Source organism: Cuculus canorus, chromosome 5 (genome assembly GCF_017976375.1).
Source record: "Cuculus canorus isolate bCucCan1 chromosome 5, bCucCan1.pri, whole genome shotgun sequence".
Taxonomy (NCBI): Eukaryota; Metazoa; Chordata; class Aves; order Cuculiformes; family Cuculidae; genus Cuculus; species Cuculus canorus.
The window spans coordinates 17210865-17229837 of record NC_071405.1 but is presented as its reverse complement, the minus strand read 5'-3'; the positions used below and the strand labels follow the sequence as shown (position 1 = coordinate 17229837).

At 48.7% G+C, this 18973-nt stretch overlaps 1 protein-coding gene across 1 annotated transcript; it reads right to left on the bottom strand.

The window, feature by feature from the left end:
• Window positions 1–1513: 1513 nt before the first annotated feature.
• CDHR5 (cadherin related family member 5) lies at window positions 1514–18631 on the bottom strand. The gene is made up of 14 exons (XM_009566837.2): window positions 18427–18631; window positions 18035–18213; window positions 17101–17151; window positions 16727–16819; window positions 16082–16180; window positions 14698–14808; window positions 12629–12805; window positions 12134–12224; window positions 11321–11418; window positions 10406–10612; window positions 9812–9928; window positions 8697–8769; window positions 6220–6371; window positions 1514–4092 (listed from the first exon to the last, which is right to left on the bottom strand). The coding sequence occupies exons 1-14, from the start codon at window positions 18503–18505 to the stop codon at window positions 3508–3510; spliced, it is 2112 nt and encodes a 703-aa protein (XP_009565132.1). The 5' UTR covers window positions 18506–18631; the 3' UTR covers window positions 1514–3507.
• Between the last annotated feature and the right edge of the window lie 342 nt (window positions 18632–18973).

Here is an 18973-nt window from a genome sequence, read left to right as displayed (position 1 = left end):
GGGGAATGGTTTGAAGCTGAAAGAGGGGAGATTGAGAGGAGATCTTAGGGAGAAATGTTTTGCTGTGAGGGTGGAGAGGCCCTGGCCCAGGTTGCCCTGAGCAGTAGTGGCTGCCCCATCCCTGGAGGGGTTGAAGGCCAGGTTGGATGAGGCTTGGAGCCCCTGATCCAGCGGGAGGTGTCTCTGCCCATGGCAGGGGGTGGGACTGGATGGGCTTTCAGGTCCCTTCCAGCCCAAACCATTCCATGATTCTATAAAGTAGCACTATAAGTGAGGTGAGGCTTGGCAGAGGGTGCTGGCCTTGATTAGACTCATAAAATGTCCGGAGTTGGAAGGGACCCACAAGGATAATCAAGTCCATCTCCTGTCCCTGCAAAGGACATCCCAATATTCACACTGTGGGGCTGAGGGCATTGGCCAAATGCTTCTGGAGTGTTGTCAGGCTTGGCACCACCACTGCTTCCCTGGGAGCTGTTTCCGTGCTCCACTACCTTCTGGGTGAAGAACCTTCTCCTAATGTCCATCCTAAACCTGGCCTGGTGCATCTTCTTGCCATTCCCTGGAGTCCAGAGAGAAGAGCTCAGTGCCTGCTCCTCCTCCTCCCCTTGTGAGGAAGCAGGCTAGCAAAATGCTGCCGGAGTTAGGAGGTATTTCTGCCCTGGCACACGCAGCAGCCAGCTGGGCTGCGGGACCCGAATGTGCTGATGTGTGTGTCCCTCCATCACCATGAGCTGTCAGCTTTGCTAAGAGCTGGTGGGGCCAAATTCCCCATGCTGCTCCAGATACCAGCCTGGCATCCCAGGCTGCACATCTCCAGCTGCCCCAGAACTGACCTGAGTGTGTCCCCTGTCCCTCGCTTTCAGTAAACAGATTTGTCTGTGTCAGCATTTCTCTCAGAAATGTTTTTCCTGGTTCATTAAAGGCAGATGGGATCTGGCAATCAGCAGTTCACCTTCCCGACGGCACTCAGTCACTTTTCAGGTCATTATGCTTTAAAATAATTCAGAGCTCCTTATTAATGCATTGAGGCAGGAAAGGCGGGTTGCAACCCATGGACCAGAGCTGCGGATAATGACAACCAGGTTCCAATAAGAGAAAACGGGGGCAAAGGGGGTGGTGAACATCAGGGTGTTTTATTTGAACTTTATTCCTTCTGTTAAACCTCCTTTGTCCTTCCCAGTCTCTTTCTGTACCCACGTGGGTTGGAAAACACAGCACAGTGGCTGTTCCCCTCACCCATCTGATGGAGACAACTCATTGCTGCGTTGGTGCAACATCTGCTTCTTAGTTCAGCTTTCTGCTTTGCTTCCACAGAGACCATCCCTTGTTCCACACAAGCTGGGTTGCATCAGCCACTGACGTGGAACACAACCCTGCACTGCCAAAATTATCCCTACTCAGTGGGGCACTCGGCATCACTGATCCTGAATGAATGAATGCTGATGCTTGGAGCGCAGCAAGCTGATGGCACCTTCAGATCTTTCACCAGAGGTAGAACAATCAAAAGCCTGGAGAGGGGTAGAGTAGGAACAGTCCAAACTTTTCCACCCATGACGAGTAGCATCAGCATGCAGGGCAGGTTGGGCTCTACCCTCAGCTCTGCTGGTGGCTGAAGGTCTTGGGTGAGCAAGAATAGAGGGGAGATTGAAATCAGATCTTAAGATGAAATGTTTTCCTGTAAAGATTGAGATGAGATCTTAGGCAGAAATGTTTTGCTGTGAGGGTAGGGAGGCCCTGGCCCAGGTTGCCCAGAGCAGTGGTGGCTGCGCCATCCCTGGAGGTGTTGAAGGCCAGGTTGGATGGGGCTTGGAGCCCCTCATCCAGTGGGAGGTGTCCCTACCCATGGCAGGGATAGGAATGGATGGTCCATTTCAACCCAAATCATTCTATGATTCTATTTAGCAGCTACTGGAGAGTTCCCACAGTCCCATGGGAAATGTTTGCTGGAAATAACCCTAATCTACAGAAGGAACCATGCTTACATGGCAAACACAGGGCGCATTCCCCACCCTCCCTTATCAGACAAACAGTACTTGTAATTTCTGGGCAAATCACTTTATTGCAGTAAGGAGGAGACCTTTGAGCATCTCCATCTTCACCTTCAGCAGAAATGCAGCTCCAGAGGTCCACACTGCAAGGGCAGCTGTCCTCAGAGAAAAGAGAGCAGAGCTGAGCACTAGGAACACTGGGACATGGAAATGTACAGAAATAAAGAGTGGACCAAGATGATAAAAGCTTTTCTTTTATCATTTGTGCTGTGGCAGGATTATTTTTTGGTTTTTCTTCTCTACCAGGAGACTCATCTTCTTGAATCCTGTGCTAAGCTGAGAAGGTGCCATAAACACTAGTGACCCAAGCTCCTCCCATTTCATCTCTGTTTCAAACACTCCTGAGCTTCTTCTGGAGGTTGAACCCTCAACAGTCCATGTCTGCCATGGCTTGAAAATGAGAAAACCGGCAGCAGCAATTTTGTGCTGGTGGATCAGAAGATGCAAACGCACACAGCCACATTGTTTGCCAGTGGACATCTGCCCAGGTTTGGTTGCCAGATCAGGGAAGAGATTGGTTGATGGGAGGTAGAAATCTAGACCAGAGCATTCAAAACTTTTCTCCCTGTGCTGCCTGAAATGATGTATTCGCTTTGCTGAGTTGGTGCTTTACGGCAGGACTATAACTGAGGACAATATTGCTGAAAGATGAGGGAGGGTGGGTCCAACATGCTATGGTGCCATCACCCCTTAAAGTCAATCCAGGGCTCAGTAGGCTTTTCTAGGTCAAGCCTGAACTCATAAACTGAGCGCAGGAAGGTGGACTTGGTCTTAATGAATAACCTCAACTTTAGGTGAAGCCTGAAAGATGGCAAAAGAACCCACTGGACTCCTCATGAGTGGTGGAAGGTCAAATGCAAAGGGGTTGGCACAGCAGAATAGTGGTGGCATCTGGCACTTGGAGGTGATGACCGCCTCCACCTCCAGCAGCAACGATAAAAAGGATACCTTCAGCCCTGTTGGACAAGAGAAACATTGGGAAGCAGTGTGGTGACCCCACATCTAGCACTCCTGGAATGATACCTATTGCTGCTGGAAATATCCTTGCCATTTTGTAGGCAGGGCAGGGCAGGGCAGGAGCTGCTCTTCTGCCTGACAACCAGGAGACAGAGCTAAAGAAGCACTGCACAAGTAATGGTTTTATGACATAGAAAAATTGATGACGAGGTCCTTCAGTAGAGAACACGTGGGCAGTCCTTTCTTACCAGCGAGGGAGGAAACATCAGCCCCTGAGCATGGGAGCTCTTGGCTGCTGGCAGGATGAGGACCATGGTGGCAGATGGCAGCTGCTTGTGCTGCAAGCACAGAGTCTGGCACAGCGGAGAGCAGAGCCAAGCCCTGAAGTGAGCTCCTGGACACAGACCTATGAGCAACACAGGGTCAGGGTGGCTTGCAGTGGCTTATGCCCCGCAGCAGGCATCAAACTGCTACACCCCGAGGAGAACAGCCAAGCAGTCTATTACATGCGACTGTCATCATCCGCCACTGTGTCTGTGAGAGACATGTTGACCATGGCTTCTGCAGCGGGGAGCAATGAAGTCTCTGATGCAAAGGACACTCCCAGTCCTCTTTGGTGATCATCCTTGTCATAATCTTCTTCCTCCTCCTCTTCCTCGTTCTTCTGCATATCTTGGTCACTGTCATCATCACCATCTGCTACATCAACCTCAATCACTTCAACCTTCTCTCCAGCTTCTGGATCCACATCAGTCTTAAACCACACAGCTTTGTAGCCATCATCTGCCACACGCCTGTCTGTCTTGAGGATAGACTTCACTTCTTTCTCATTCTCAGTTTCTTCTTCCATTTCTTCCTCTTTCTCTTCCTGGCCAAAGGTTATGGTGGAAGCTATGGAAGACTTTGGGAGGCTTTCAACTTCTTCTGCATTGGAAGCGGGCAAGGGAAGTGCTGTCTGCTCTAGCACTTGTGACACTGGCTGGACACTGCTGCTTTCTGATGTCTCATGCTGTTTGATGCCCACATCTGGGTGTTCATCTGGCTTGTAAGATAGGTTCTGGTGACCCCCAGAGATTTTCTTGGAGACCTACAGGAGAAGAGATACCTTGTGACTATCATGAAAGAAAAAGGGTGAGGAAAAGAAGAGGTGGCTGCAGTGACCGAGCTGCTGCTCAGCAAAGCTTCATCTTGCTTTGCAGGTAGACCTACTTGAAGCCTGGGAAGGATATGGCTCCCTAGAAGAGCTATTTTTTATTGAATCTACTTATGGATTTTTTCAGGTAGGCATGGACGTGTTTTCCAGGAGGGCTCAGAGCCAGCAATGTGTCCTGATTTGTACCCACCCATTTGGGGATCACTCATTTGACCTCACTCAGATGAGGACTGTTGTTATTCACTCGAGCTGGGTGCTCTGGACTCACATCATTGCCTGAGGAGTCCAGACTCCTGATAGCCCACCCTAAGGCAGAGACCAACACCCGGTCAGGAGAATTACACCCTAAACTCCAAAGTAACTGGTCTGCCAGTAGAGCCAGAAGTAAAGAGCTCAGATGCAGACAACTGTCTAAGCCCAGGCTTTAGGACAGGACACAGAGGGACCTTTCTTTTTTGACTGTAGAGGGAGGATGAACATTTACACCCCAGGCGCAGGTTTTTCAGAGACTTCTCCTACTATGTGTCACATTGATCCTAGATTTTGTGCTCCACGGGGCTGTGGTCCTCTCCTTACCCTATCTGCTCATTACCCACCATGCAGCTCCAGCCTCGAGGCAGCAAATCATGGAATCATTTGTTTGATTGCCCTGACCCAGGTGTAGGACCTTGCACTTGGCCTAAAGTGTCGTTCTTTAATAATCAGGCAAGATACTTTGTGCTAAGATATAAACTTCTAAATAATGTAAGTGAAGGTACGCTGAGTGCTTAAGGGTGAATTATTCTTTCTTAAGCTCTGTTCACATGCAGCTTCCTCTTATTTAGAGACGATGTAGTGCAAAAGAAGACAAGAGAAGAAAATGGAACTACGGAAAGAGTCCAGCACCATGCACATAAAATCATAGAATCACCAGGCTGGAAAAGACCACTAGGATCATCGAGTCAAACCATTCCTATCTGCCACTAAACCATGTCCCTGAGCACCTCATCTACCCATCTTTTAAATACCTTCAGAGATGGTACTCAACCACCTCCCTGGGCAGCCTCTGCCAGTGCCCAATGACCCTTTCTGTGAAAATTTTTTTTCTGATGTCCAGCCTGAACCACCCCTGATGCAGCTTGAGGCCATTTCACCTTATCCTGTCCCCTGTCACTTGGGAGAAGAGGCCAGCTCCCTCCTCTCTGCAACTTCCTTTCAGGTAGTTGTAGGAAGCAATAAGGTCTCCCCTCAGCCTCCTCTTCTCAAGGCTAAACAACCCCAGTTCTTTCAGATGCTCCTCATAAGACTTGAGGGAGCACATGCTTGCTCACTCACCCTCAGACAGATGGGAGAAAGAACCAGAAGGGTAAAAGTGAGGAAACTTGTGGGTTGAGATGAGGACAATTCAATAGGTAAAACAAAAGATGCACCCGCAAGCAAAGCAAAACACAGAATTCATAGAATCATTTGGTTGGAAAAGACCTTTGAGATCATTGAGTCCAACCATCCCATCCACTACTAAACCTGATCCCTGAGCACTTCACTGATCCATCTTTTATATCCCTCTAGGGATGGAGACTCCCCTACCACTCTGGGCAGCCTCTGCAAGGGCCTGAGAACCCTTTTAGTGAAATTTTTTTTCTTGATATCTAATCTGAACCTCTCCTGGTGCCACTTGAGACCATTTCCTCTTGTTCTATCACTTGCCACTTGGGAGAAGAGACCAACACCCACCTCGCTACAACCTCCTTTCAGTAGACAATGATGAGGCCTCCCCTCAGCTTCCTTTTCTCCAGACTAAACAACCTCAGGTCCCTCAGCCGCCTCTCATAACCCTTGTTCTCCAGCCCCTTCCCCAGCTCAATTTCCCTTCTCTGGACATACTCCAGTCCCTCAATGTCCTTCTTGGGACGAAGGAAAAAACAGCTAACACCACCAAAGCGATGCTACCTTTGCCAACGTGGTCTCAGGAGAAATTAATCACTTTCACACAAAACTGTAATATTTAAGCAGCACATCCATACCTGAAAGCATCCTTAGATTCCACTTTGCAAGCAATCCAGGTACAAACAAGGCACGTACCTTTTTCCTCATCAGGTGTTTGACTGGTTTCCCGTACTGTTTATAGATCATCACTCCAAGGAAGATTAAGGCAATTAGTAGCAGTGTTCCTAATGTCCCACCTAAGATGCCCATGACCTGAGCTGTGTGTGTCTGATCAGGGGGCGTCACAGCTATGAGAAAAACAAACCAGTGTTACAAAGCCTAAAAAATGGCAGCAAGGGTTTTGAACACAACACTTCATGGTGGGAGAACCTCCAAGCAAGGCCAAAGCAGCATCCTATGCTGCAGAATCATATAATAGTTTGGGTTGGAAGGGACCTCAAAGCCCATCCAGTCCCACCCCCTGCCATGGACAGGGACACCTCCCACTGGATCAGGGACTCCAAGCCCCATCCAACCTGGCCTTCAACACCTCCAGGGATGGGGCAGCCACCACTGCTCAGGGCAACCTCGTCCATGGCCTCCCCACTCTCATAGTGAAGAAATTCCTCCTTATGCCTAGTGTAAATCTGCCCTTCTCCAATTTATACCCATTCCCCCTGATCTATTGCTCCCAGCCCTTGTAAAAAGCCCCTCCCAAGCTTTCCTGGAGCCCCTTTCAGTCCTAGAAGCTGCACTAAGGTCCCCCTGGAGCTTTCTCTTCTTTAGGCTGAACAACCCCAGCTGTCTCCACCTGTCCTCAGGGTTAATCAGTTTTGCTTACTGTTGTCGGTGGGGTTTGTTATTTTTAAGTTTTCCAGCCTTGTGTTTTATTGTAAATTAGTGTCTACAAATTTTAATCATTAGTGAAACATAGTTTTGTTCTCCTGCTGACCTGTTTATGACAATGGACTTTGAGAATTCCCTCTGTCTTTGGTTGCACCCTCAGTTTATCATTAATACGTTGGTGAGGGTTTAATACGCTAGTGAATTGTTACTCCTTAATAATGTCTCCTAGGGAGCCACGGCCCACAGAGCTGATGTGGACCTCTATCACCCTTAGCTCCACCATGCTGCGCCTCATCTTGGTGGAACAACTCACCTGAAGATCCAAGTGAACTGGGTCCAGCACTGGTGCCTCAGAAACCAGAGGCCAATGTACACTTACCACTGTATAGTAAACAAGACTCTAATTTCTCCTCAGATATTGGAACCCTCAGCTAAGTATCCTACAGCCTCTTGCATGTGCATTCCTTAACACCACCTCTTAGAGCTAAATGACCTATGGATCGGCCTGGCAAATGGTCATCTCAGCTGTCTTTAGGCCATTCCTGGGTCCTGGCTATAGCACAGAACCATAGAATACCAGGTTGGAAGGGACCCCAAGGATCATCTGGTCCAACCTTTTTAGGTCATATATGGTTGAAATGAGATGGCTCATCACTCTGTCAAGCTGAGCCTTGAAAGCATCCACAGAATAAAGCACAATCCCTCTCTTAGGCTCTGAGCCATTCAGTGTGACCTCAATCTACTTTTTTTGCCCCAGCATCGTTTTATGGGATTTAAATAGCAAGGGCAACATTTCTATGTTGCATAGAAGTGTTAGTACATCTGTTTGGAGTGATTGCAGGTCTGTGTATTCACACTTGAACTAGCTTTCTGCTGAGCTGGACTGTGATAAATTAGGTTCATGTGGGTTTATGCAGCCAGTATTTTTAGTTCTGAAGTCACACTGCCCTTGGGGAATCCAAATTTACACCCAAGAGCCCACCAGAAACCCCCACAATATAGTGATGCAGAGGGTGAAGTAATGGAAGAGCCCAACTGGAAACTTCAATCACACATCATCACGTAGAAACCGATGGAGTCTGAGCATTATCTGCTTCTCCTAATGTGAAAATGCATTATATTGGTTCATCTTAATCCTAGTTTCATAAGTTTGATACCTCACTGATTTATAAGTTCTGTTTAAGGGCCGTTTCTAAGAAGTATGGAGAAGAAGCTATTATAGGTGGAGGGTTGTGTACATAGCCTCATCTCTATGTTATTTCTCAAAGGCCATTTCTCCCAGTAAGACTTTAAAATACCAGAATATCATAAGTTGATGTGATTAGAAAACACCTTGGCTCCCTAGGAAGCCTGGCTTCATGGGGCTGCGGCAACTCCTGTCTGCTCTGCATAGCAGTTTTCTCTATTTCTGGCTACAAAGGAGCAATGATGTACCGAGGCATCAGAGCAACCCTCCTTTGCTGTGAGAAGACATCCTGGGTTATTTCTGACCCACAAATCAAGCCCAGATTTAGCTTTGAAATGCCAAGGAAAGACACTACAAGGCACAGCACTACTTAAAGCCTCAGAAGGCAGTTTGAGGCACGTGGTGACCACATAATGAAGGAGTGGTTTGAGTGTTTGCTCTTTCATAGCCACCACAGAACCTCTTGTAGGTCTGAGGCTGGCCTCCACTCAGATCCACAGACTTCAGTGGATGACCTTGTCACCGCCAGTTTGCCCACAGAAGTGGAAAAGACTTCCCAGTCATCTACACCAAGCAGAAAACAAAGAGACACTCAGCCTACCTGCGGCAAGGACAACTTCTACTATGATTACAGTGCTTGCCTCCTGCAGGCTCACCACGTCTTTTCCAACAGCCTGTGTGAACATGGGAAAGAGACAGCTTAGGGACTTCCTAGACATTCATCTCTCTCTCACGTTTTGTGGTGGGTGCTTTGCAGACGAAGTACTTTGTCTGTATCCTCACAACATCCTCACAATATCCCTCCATCGTAGCTGGACAATCTGGTCACAGGGCAGAAAGGGCTCTGAAGCCACATCAATCTCCTACCCATTTCCTTACCCTCCTTTTTTGATTAATCAGAAGGATAAAAGGAGGGTCGTAAGATCTCCCCAGCTGACTTTTTGCTTGTCTCCCACAATATTTTCCACAGAATTAGAGAAACACTTTTATAGGTGGCACCAGATACGGCTGCATCGCTCAGAGTAAATTTGCTATCACTTCATCTCCCTCCATCCCTTTACATTTGAGATGCACGCGGTTGGGGCAAGGATTGTCCTTTCATTATATCCTTTACTTAATGGCATTCCACTCTCAGAGAATCAATCATAGACTGATTTGGGTTGGAAGGGACCTCAAAGCCAATCCAGTTCCATCCAACCTGGCCTTCAACACCTCCAGGCATAGGGCAGTCACCACTGCTCTGGGCAACCTGGGCCAGGGCCTCCCCACCCTCACAGCAAAACATTTCTGCCTAAGATCTCACCTCAATCTCCCCTCTTTCAGCTCAAAACCCTTCCTCTCATCCTATCCCTGCACACCCTGATCAAGAGCCGCTCCCCAGCTTTCCTGGAGCCTTTCAGTCCTGGAAGCTGCTCTAAGGTCTCCCTGGAGCCTTCTCTTCTCCAGGCTGGCCAACCCCAACTCTCCCAGCCTGGCCTTATATCAAGAGGTGCTCCGGTCCTTGGATTATCTCTGTTATCTCCTCTGCATTCACTCCAACAGCTCCATGTCCTTCCTTGTTTGAAACTCCAGAACTGAACTCAGGGCTCCAGGTGGGGTCTCAAGAGAACAGAGGGGCAGAATCACCTCCCTTGACATTCTGGTTACCTCAGTTGTTCTCTACTGGGAACCACCCCTTCCACAATCCTGGCAAGATTACAAAGAACATTGCCTTACCTCAATGGTTACAGTTCCCGGTGACTGCAGTATCACATTTGTCAGTATGAGTCCATCTCTGGTTGCAATGAAATCGGTGCTGTTCTTTAGATAGTACTCAATGTTTGGGTTGACTTTCTGAAAAGCCAGAAGAGTGGATGATTAGACCACGCTGTTTGTCCTCTGCAGGCCTCCTTGTAACAACCCATTGGCAGGACTTGTTGTATACACCTGAAATATGAGCAGGTGAACAGGGCAATAAATCTGGGCTGAGGAGGTGAGAAAGGTTGGATGCAGTGTGTTCATCCTGTAGCTCAGAGTTCAAGCCCTGATTCTGATCCAGACCTGCTCACCATATCTGCTCATCCTATGCTGGTTTGTAGCGGATCAGAGCTGAGTGGGATGGGCTTTTGGAAGACAGGAGGCCAGCAGCTTCTCCACACTACACCAGCCATGAGTGATTCTGATCTATGTGGGATTTCCAGGGAAATATAATACTGAACACTAGAGGAAAACATGTGTTTGCCTCTGTCCACCTCCCTTTCTTCATGTTTTCTGGTCCTGCTTTAAGCCCGAAGCAGTGAGAAGGAATGCAGTGCATTTTCAGTTTCTTACATCAAGGAAATCATAATCCACTGCCGTTATCATCAGGGGTCTTGAAGAATCACCAGCTTGGAAGACAAAGCTTCTTGGGGCCTGACCAACAAATGCTGTCCCGTTGTAGATCCTGTGTTCAAAGTACGGTGCATAATGACTTTTATTGATGACCTTGATCTCAACAATGGCTATGGAGTATTTCTGTATATTGTTGACCTGGGTGGCCTAGAGAGAAAGAGAAAGAGAGAGAGATAGACGTTAGCTTTTTCCCAGTAGTGATGAGACATAAAAGGAAAGGCTGAATCTGAAGCTCATTGCAACCCCTGGAGTTCTTCCCACCACTGTCAGTGTGCTTTGAGCCAGGCCTGTCACAGACGGGCTTATGGTTTGCAGTCCTCATGGCTTAGGTTTCTTCTGCTGTTGGCCCTCTACACAGTCTTGGTCTAGCACCAAAATCTAGGTTTTGACCGAGATAGTATCTAGACAAATTGACTGCTCCAAAACAGTGAGATTCCAACACTAACATGTTCCAGCACTGCTCATCTTTGTGAAGGTTTGGATCATCTCTGAGTCCATACCTTCCTAGGTCTGTGTGTACAGGGTGCACTTTTCAACTTCATCTTTTCCTTTTGAGCGTAGCCAAAAGAGGAGCTGGTCTCCTGGTTTGAGTTACATTAACTACTGTAACACAAGATCCAGTCATGACTAAAGAAAGCCTTCCCATTGTACTCCTCCACATTTTCAACTCAACAGAACCTCCCTGTAACTTGCTTTGATGTTGCAACCCACACACGGCCAAATACTAGGTCCTTCCAAAAGAAAGGCTGTAACAGAATCCTCTTTAATTTTTAATGTAATTAACCAAGTGTCACATCAAGCCTGCTGCTACCTAGAAAGCTGATGGGTTGTTGTCTGAGCTGTCATCACACTTACCATGACCTGCAACAGGTACGAGTCTGGGGAAGTTGCTTCTTTGTTCATAGTTAGGTTCCCTGTGTCTGCATCCACTGAGAACACTTGATCAGCATTCCCTAGAGAAAAAGGAAACACTATTCAAACCTTAGATACCTTCATGAAGTCACTTGGAGCTCATTGACTCATTTTTTTGCATATTAGTGATAATAGCCCCAAGGGCAAAATGCTTCCGTCGTTGCCTGGCTGGAAATGTGCAGCCAGGGAGGTCAGGCTTGTACCTACAGCATCGTGGGGAATTTGGCTCCACCAGCTCTTGCCAAAGTTGATAGCCCACAGTGATGGAGGAACACAGATTGGCACACACAACTCCCCCAGCCCTGCTACGTGTGCCAGGGCAGAAATACCTCCTCATTCCAGCAGCATTTTGCTAACCTGCTTCCTCACAAAGGGAGGAGGAGGAGGAGGAGGCACTGAACTCTTCTCTCTGGACCCCAAGAAATGGCAGGAAGATGCCAGGAAAGGGTTAGGTTGGACATTAGGAAAAGGTTCTTTCCCCAGATGGTGGTGGAACATTGGAACACCTCCCAGGGAAGTAGTCATGGCACCAAGCCTGGCAATATTCCAGAAGCGTTTGGCCAACACTCTCAGCCCCATGGTGTGAATATTGGGATGCCCTGTGCAGGGACAGGAGCTGGACTCAAGGGTCCTTGTGGGTCCCTTTGAACACAGGACATTCTTTAATGCTCAATAGCTGTGGAGGGATCTCATCTTGGAAGGTAAAGCAGGGAACATAGGAGATGAGGTTTGTGGAAGATGACAACGTCTACTCACCACCAACAATACTGTACATGATTTTTTCATTGATAGTGTAGTCAGGATCAATAGCATAGACAGGTCCTGGCTGGAGGATGAGTGGTTCCGTCTGCAACAACACAGCGAACCGCTAGTACCCCACTACAACACCAACTCAGCGTTTGCCACAATCCATCTCTGCCTGGATCCTGCCGTTTTGCCCAAATAGAACTGCATTTACTGCTGGGACATGGCTGTAACAGGGCAGAGGTCAGACAGCCTCAAGCAAAGCTTTTTCCAGCTCTTCCCTCTCCCAGAATGTTCTGCAGGAACAAGGACAAGCAGTGCTGCCTGATGTGGAGGAAATTCCACTTCCCAGGATGACAAAGGCTCCCTGTTGTGCTGAATCATCTGCATTTATGAGAGGGAATGAGCACGAGCGCATGGAAATTATTAGATACAAGCAAATGGGAACAGCATCTGGATACAGGTTGAGAATAGTATCAATGACACTGTTGGATCACATCTGCTTACCGACATCTCAGACATGTTGACCCTGCCAGTGTAGGGGCTGCTGATGCAAATGCTGTTGTCTGCGTTAATGAAGGTGCAGGGAAGGAACCAGGGTGGTTTGGTGTCTGCTTGTTCTATAATGATGTTTATTGTAGCGGTGGCTGTGTTGGTGGCATCATTGCTGCCCGCAGGCCTGTCCTGCACCCAAAGGCAAAGCATTCTTGTGAGGTCCAAGCCTTATCACCAAAAGAAGAGCCCATCTGCTAAAGCCAGGGGCCCCGGGGCTCTTAGTTGTGGTAACACCCTTTGGTGCAAGGCTTAGCAGTTTATGTGAGATCAGATAAAGCAGTGAATCATCTCATTCTGCTAACAAGGTGGACTTGAAAGAAGGGCTGGACACAGTCACTGTGTAATTATGGAGGGTGGAATCATAGAATCACAGAATGGTTTGGGTTGGAAGGGACCTTAAAGTCCATCCAGTTCCACCCCCTGCCATGGGCAGGGACACCTCCCACTGGATGAGGGGCTCCAAGCCCCATCCAACCTGGCCCTGAACACCTCCAGGGATGGGGCAGCCACCACTGCTCTGGGCAACCTGGGCCAGGGCCTCCCCACCATCACAGCAAAACATTTCTCCCCGAGATTTCATCTCGATCTCCCCTCTTGCAGCTCAAAACCCTTCCCCTCATCCTAACCCTGCCCCCCCTGATCCAGAGCGCCTCCCCAGCTTTCCTGGAGCCCCTTTCAGTCCTGGAAGATGCTCTAAGGTCTCCCCGCAGCCTTCTCTTCTCCAGGCTGAACAACCCAACTCTCTCAGCCTGGCCTCGGACAGGACGTGCTCCAGCTCTTGGATCATCTCTGTGGCCTCCTCTGCACTTGCTCCAACAGCTCCATGTCCTCCCTGTGCTGAGGACTCCAGAACTGAACGCAGGACTCCAGGTGGGTCTCACAGAGCAGAGCAGAGGGGCAGAATCTCCTCCCTCCCTGCTGGTCCCACTATTCTGGACACAGGACACGGGTGGTTTCTGGGTTGTAAGCACACTTTGGTGGCTCATGCCCAGGTTCTCATCCACCAGTTGTCCAAACTCACTGCCCTTAGTATTACCCCTCCCTTCTGCCAGCCCAGAGCTCTCCAATTCAGACCATTAGGCTCTGCAAAGGGATCTGAACAGGCTGGACCAATTGGCTGAGACCAATGGCATGAGGTTCAACAAGGTCAAATGCTGGGGCCTGCACTTGGGGCACAACAACCCTATGCAGTGCTACAGACTAGGGTAAGTCTGGCTAGAAAGCTGCCTAGAGGAGAAGGACCTGGGGGTGTTGGTTGACAGATGTCTGAACATGAGCCAGCAGTGTGCCCAGGTGGCCAAGGCAGCCAATGGCATCTTGACTTGTATCAGAAACAGTGTGACCAGCAGGTCCAGGGAGGTTATTCTCCCTCTGTACTCGGCACCGGTGAGACCGCACCTCGAATACTGCGTTCAGTTCTGGGCCTCTCACCACAACAAGGATGTTGAGGCTCTAGAGCGTGTCCGGAGAAGAGCAATGAAGCTGGTGAGGAGGCTGGAGAACAAGTCTTACGAGGAGCAGCTGAGAGAGCTGGGGTTGTTTAGCCTTGAGAAGAGGAGGCTGAGGGGAGACCTCATCACTGTATACAGCTCCTGAAAGGAGGTTGTGGTGAGGTGGGAGCTGGCCTTTTCTCCCAAGTGACAGGGGTCTCAAGCTCCGCCAGGGGAGGTTCAGGCTGGACATCAGGAACAAATTTTTCATGGAAAGAGTCATTGGGCACTGGCAGAGGCTGCCCAGGGAGGTGGTTGAGTCACCTTCCCTGGAGATGTTTAAGGGACATGTGGATGAGGTGCTGAGGGGCATGGTTTAGGGAGTGTTAGGAATGGTTGGACTTGATGACCCAGTGGGTCCCTTCCAACCTAGTGATTCTATGAGTCTATGGTTTAGGGACTGTTAGGAATGGTTGGACTCGATGATCCGGTGGATCCTTTCCAACCTAGTGTTTCTATGATTCTGTGATTACCCTCCAATTAAGACAGACTGGGGCAAACAAGACATTTTATCCCTCTGAAAGAACTTACCCTTGCGTACAAGATCAACGTCGTCCATTTAAATTTCTCATAGTCCAATGTTTTTTGTAAATAGATTTCTGGGTTATTGACTCCTTTGATGGCAAAATAACCATCTGTGACCTGGGAGGAAAAAGGGAAAAAACCCTGCTAGCTGAGTGAATCACAGACATGTTCCCAAAGCTTCTCATCGCTGTGTTTGTCTCCCTTGTCAGACCTTTAATCCCAGGCCCTGGGACGGGCAGGCAGTGTGGGAATGCTGTCTCTATTCAGTCCTTAGCGTGGCATGCTGGAGGTGCCTGGCTTGTTTGTGTTCCTCCAAGTTTCATTCTCCAAGATCCCCTCCTTTCCCTTCCTACCTTCTCATCAGGTGCTGCCTGAAGTCTTTTACCTCTTTCGTCTCCTGCACTCACTGGGTTACCAATAGCCTGTGGTTTGGGGTTGGTGCCAGCTGAGCCATCTCACATCCGTGCACAAAACGGATCAAAGACGGCTCGGCCTCTGCTAGCTGGCAGGGTTGCTCTCCTTAGCTCAGAAGAGCTGAGCTTTGGAAGCATCTGTAAAGCCAAACTGGAATAAAATACTTCACATTCTACTCTATAACCTCCTGTACTTGTCTTGGTTCTCCTTTAATCTATGCCCTGACTAGAATCTCTCTGAATTCCTGAATCCGTCTGGATTTACACCACTGTGAGGGCAAAGTCTGGTCCTAGGGCTGAAATTCAAAAGCTTGTGGTTTCTGTTCACAGCCCTTAAAGTCCCTGGAGTTGTGGAGGCGATGGGGGGAGCGGTCAGAGCCTGCCTCCTCACTCCCTTTTTGAAAGTATTTTGAAGGTATTATACGTACACTTCTTTTTCTCTTGAACAAAGGGTTTTCTAATTTCTAGTGGGACATCACACTCCAGGCGGGCATCAATTGAACTGTGTGTCCAATTCATCTCCCACATTACCAAACACACACCTTAAGAGACAAGAAGCTAAGGCACCAAACTGGGACTTGAGGAAAGAAGAGTTCATGTCTGTGTGATCTCTGGCAGCCCAGGTCATCTCTGCTTCACATGGACGCTGTTGGCAAACAGGACAATAACTCTTTCTTTCCCTATTGGACTCAGAGCAGCTCTGAGTGCTGTGAGGTACAAAGGTCTCTCCTGATATGTTTACAGACCATCCCAACGAGGCTTCACTGGGTTATACCGCTCAGAATATTATAGATGAACATTTAATTGTAAAGTGCAATAAATGAGTGAGTGGTAAAAGTAATCAATAACTGCAGTGAGGATTGCAAAGCTGTCAGAGAACCCAACGCAGCACAGTGGCCTCAGCCTCAAAGCTGAGGCTCTGCTGAATTCAACACAAAGGCTTCTCCAGAGATACAGGAAAGAACAGAGATGCTCACCGGCACTGTGGTTGTGAGCTCGTAAAAGATGGTGTCCAGGTCAGCATCGGTAGCGCTTAAATCTTCACGGGTTACAATGGTTGCATTCACTTTTGTATCCTGAAACAAAGGCAAGAAGACCATCTGAGAGTTGGACCATCTCTGCTAAGAGGGTGGGCTGAGACAGTTGGGGTTGTTCAGCCTGGAGAAGAAAAGGCTGTGGGGAGAGCTTAGAGAAGCTTCCCATGCTTCAGGAAAGCTGGAGAGGGGCTCTGGATCAGGGAGTGCAGGGACAGGATGAGGGGAAGGGTTTTGAGCTGCAAGAAGGGAGATTGAGATGAGATCTTAGGCAGAAATGTTTTGCTGTGAGGGTGGGGAGGCCCTGGCCCAGGTTGCCCAGAGCAGTGGTGTCTGCCCCATCCCTGGAGGTGTTGAAGGCCAGGTTGGATGGGGCTTGGAGTCCCTGATCCAGCGGGAGGTGTCCCTGCCCATGGCAGGGGGTGGGACTGGATGGGCTCTGAGATCCATTCCAACCCAAACCATTCTGTAAGAAAGCTGCTGTTATTCTCTCTATGAAACGGGCTGAGGACTTCTCCCTCCTGACCTTCGCTTATTTCTACAGCTTTGGGCAACTCAGTGCCCTCTTGGCTCCCGTAAAATGCTTACCTCGGGAACAACTTCAGTGAAATTCGTTTGTTTGAACACCGGGCTGTTATCGTTCACATTGAGAATGGTCACAAAGATTTCCAGGTTTTCGCTCTGCAGAAAGGGTAAAGCAAGAGAATCAAAGACAAAAGAAGGGCTGTCAGGGGGTGATGCTGCTTCGCAGAGTGATGGAGGTGTGAGGAGCAGAGCTGGATGAGACTGGCATGGGATTGTTCCCAATTCCTCCCCCCTTTGCAGAGCCTTAGGTGGTCTCTCTTTCTGACTGAGAGGAGCGTGTACGTCCACAAAGAGAAGGACATCGTCTCATCCCAGCCTGTGGACTAGGAAGAGCAGGGAGAGTCTGTAACAGAGTCAGGGTTTGGGAGATCACTCACCTGCCCGGCAGCATTCTGGCAGATCAAGTACACCAGCAGCAAGGAGTCTTTCTGTGTGCAAAACCCAAAGCCCAGCCATTAGAAACAACCCAAAAATGTACACTGCAATCAGTACCCGCTCTTACGAAAGACTTGGACTTCAGGTGAATTCCAACAGAGATTTCTTTATAAATTGAATGAAAAAATGAACATTCCGTGCAATAAGTGTGGGGTGCCTGCAGGGTATTAGCTCTCCCTGTTGTTCTCCACTCAAAGAGGTGCAAGTTTTTATGAGGGGAAAAGGATGCTCATGGCTGTGTACAGAGCACTCCAGGAGATAAAATAACTTAGCAGCAACCTAACTAAACACACTGACCTTTAATACTGCCTTATGTTTCACATAAGATTGCTTGGCTGCTCAGAGCTGTGTTTTCTACAGGCAAATACGGATCATTTTACAGGGCTTCTGAGGAGCTCTGCGCACTACAGTTGTCACATTTGGGGTTTTAAAACTTCCCCTTGTTTTAATTCATGCAAACTCGTTGAAGGAAAGCAATAGCAGGCACACCATGCATCCCCCTCCTCCCATACTCTGCTGGTGGAAGGACTGATCTCCCAAACAGGGAGAGCAAACGCAGCTGGAGTTGGTTTATTTTTAAGAGTTATTTCCCAGATCCTTTAGAAATGGGCAATGAATTCCTGGAAGTTGTAGAATCATGGAGTGGTTGTGGTCGGAAGGGACCTTAAAGTTCCTCCAGTTCCCACCCCCTACCATGGGCAGGGACACCTCCCACTGGATCAGGGGCTCAAAGCCCCATCCAACCTGCCTTCAGCATCTCCAGGGATGGGGCAGCCACCACTGCTCTGGGCAACAAAGTCCAAGACCCTGGGCTGAAACACATTGCATCTCAACATTACCTCCCTCATCCCTCCAGCCTGCCAGCTGGAGTCTTACCTCATAGTCCACACTTTGGCTGAGCTGCAGCTCGGACCCCTGTAAAGTGAAAAACCTAGCATCGGGGGAAGTCAGATCAATCCTTACGGTGAAGCCTGATTCCACATGGACGGTGGCCACCACGTAGCCAGGAGGATTATTTTCATAAACGCTTGGTTTGCTGTTATCAACAGAACATCCTGGAAAAACACAGAAATAAGACACAAAATTGCCCGGGGCTTCACATTGTGACAGAGTTGGCTGAGATGTGAGACTTGAGTCACCATTGGAGAGAAGATCATTGGACAAAGCTGTCTTACAGGGTGAAGGTTATAATCTCCCACCTACAATGGTGCGACCTGCTGCCTTAGAGGTTATCCCTCTGTGGTCACAGACCTCCTGCAAGAGCTTACCTCCTTGCTGTGCTGAAACCAGCGTTACGAAGAGCAGCAGAAAGAGCCCAGAAGCAAGGATCCCGTGAGAAAGAGCCATGGTGAGCTGCCAGCAGTGGAAAAAAATCCCTCTTTCTGATTAAGCTGATCCTTTTCTCTCCCCGTTTCTCCTGCTTCAGGAAGGTAGAAACACATTGGTTTGCTGGAGTGCTTTGCTGCTGGTCAACCTTTGCCTCTTTGGATGACTTATTGAATGATATCACCAGTCACGGAACATGATGACGCATAAATTCCTGTTTCTACTTTCATCCTGTGTATTCCTTATCCTAAACTCTCAGTGACAACAGGGATAGCTTTGAAGCATTTTATAATTTGGAGCCAAGGCCCCCGAGATGGACATGAGCGGGAAGGAGAGCAAGGGCTGGTCATTGGGAAGTTGCCTGGGTACTCCACCTTCTCCCAGTGGGGAGGAAGCAGGCAGACTCCTGTGTCTGATGGGCCAGAGGTAAGGTCTGGTTTGATCAAACCAGATCAGAATGATGTGAGCTGGCCATTCTTCAGAAAAAAA

Coding starts and splice junctions, on each gene's coding strand:
- CDHR5 (XM_009566837.2), bottom strand. CDS start 18,505: ATGGCTCTTTCTCACGGGATCCTTGCTTCTGGGCTCTTTCTGCTGCTC. Junction 12,225..12,628: donor TCAACATGTCTGAGATGTCG/GTAAGCAGATGT, acceptor GTGTTGTTGCAG/ACGGAACCACTCATCCTCCA. Junction 4,093..6,219: donor AACACCTGATGAGGAAAAAG/GTACGTGCCTTG, acceptor CTTCTCCTGTAG/GTCTCCAAGAAAATCTCTGG.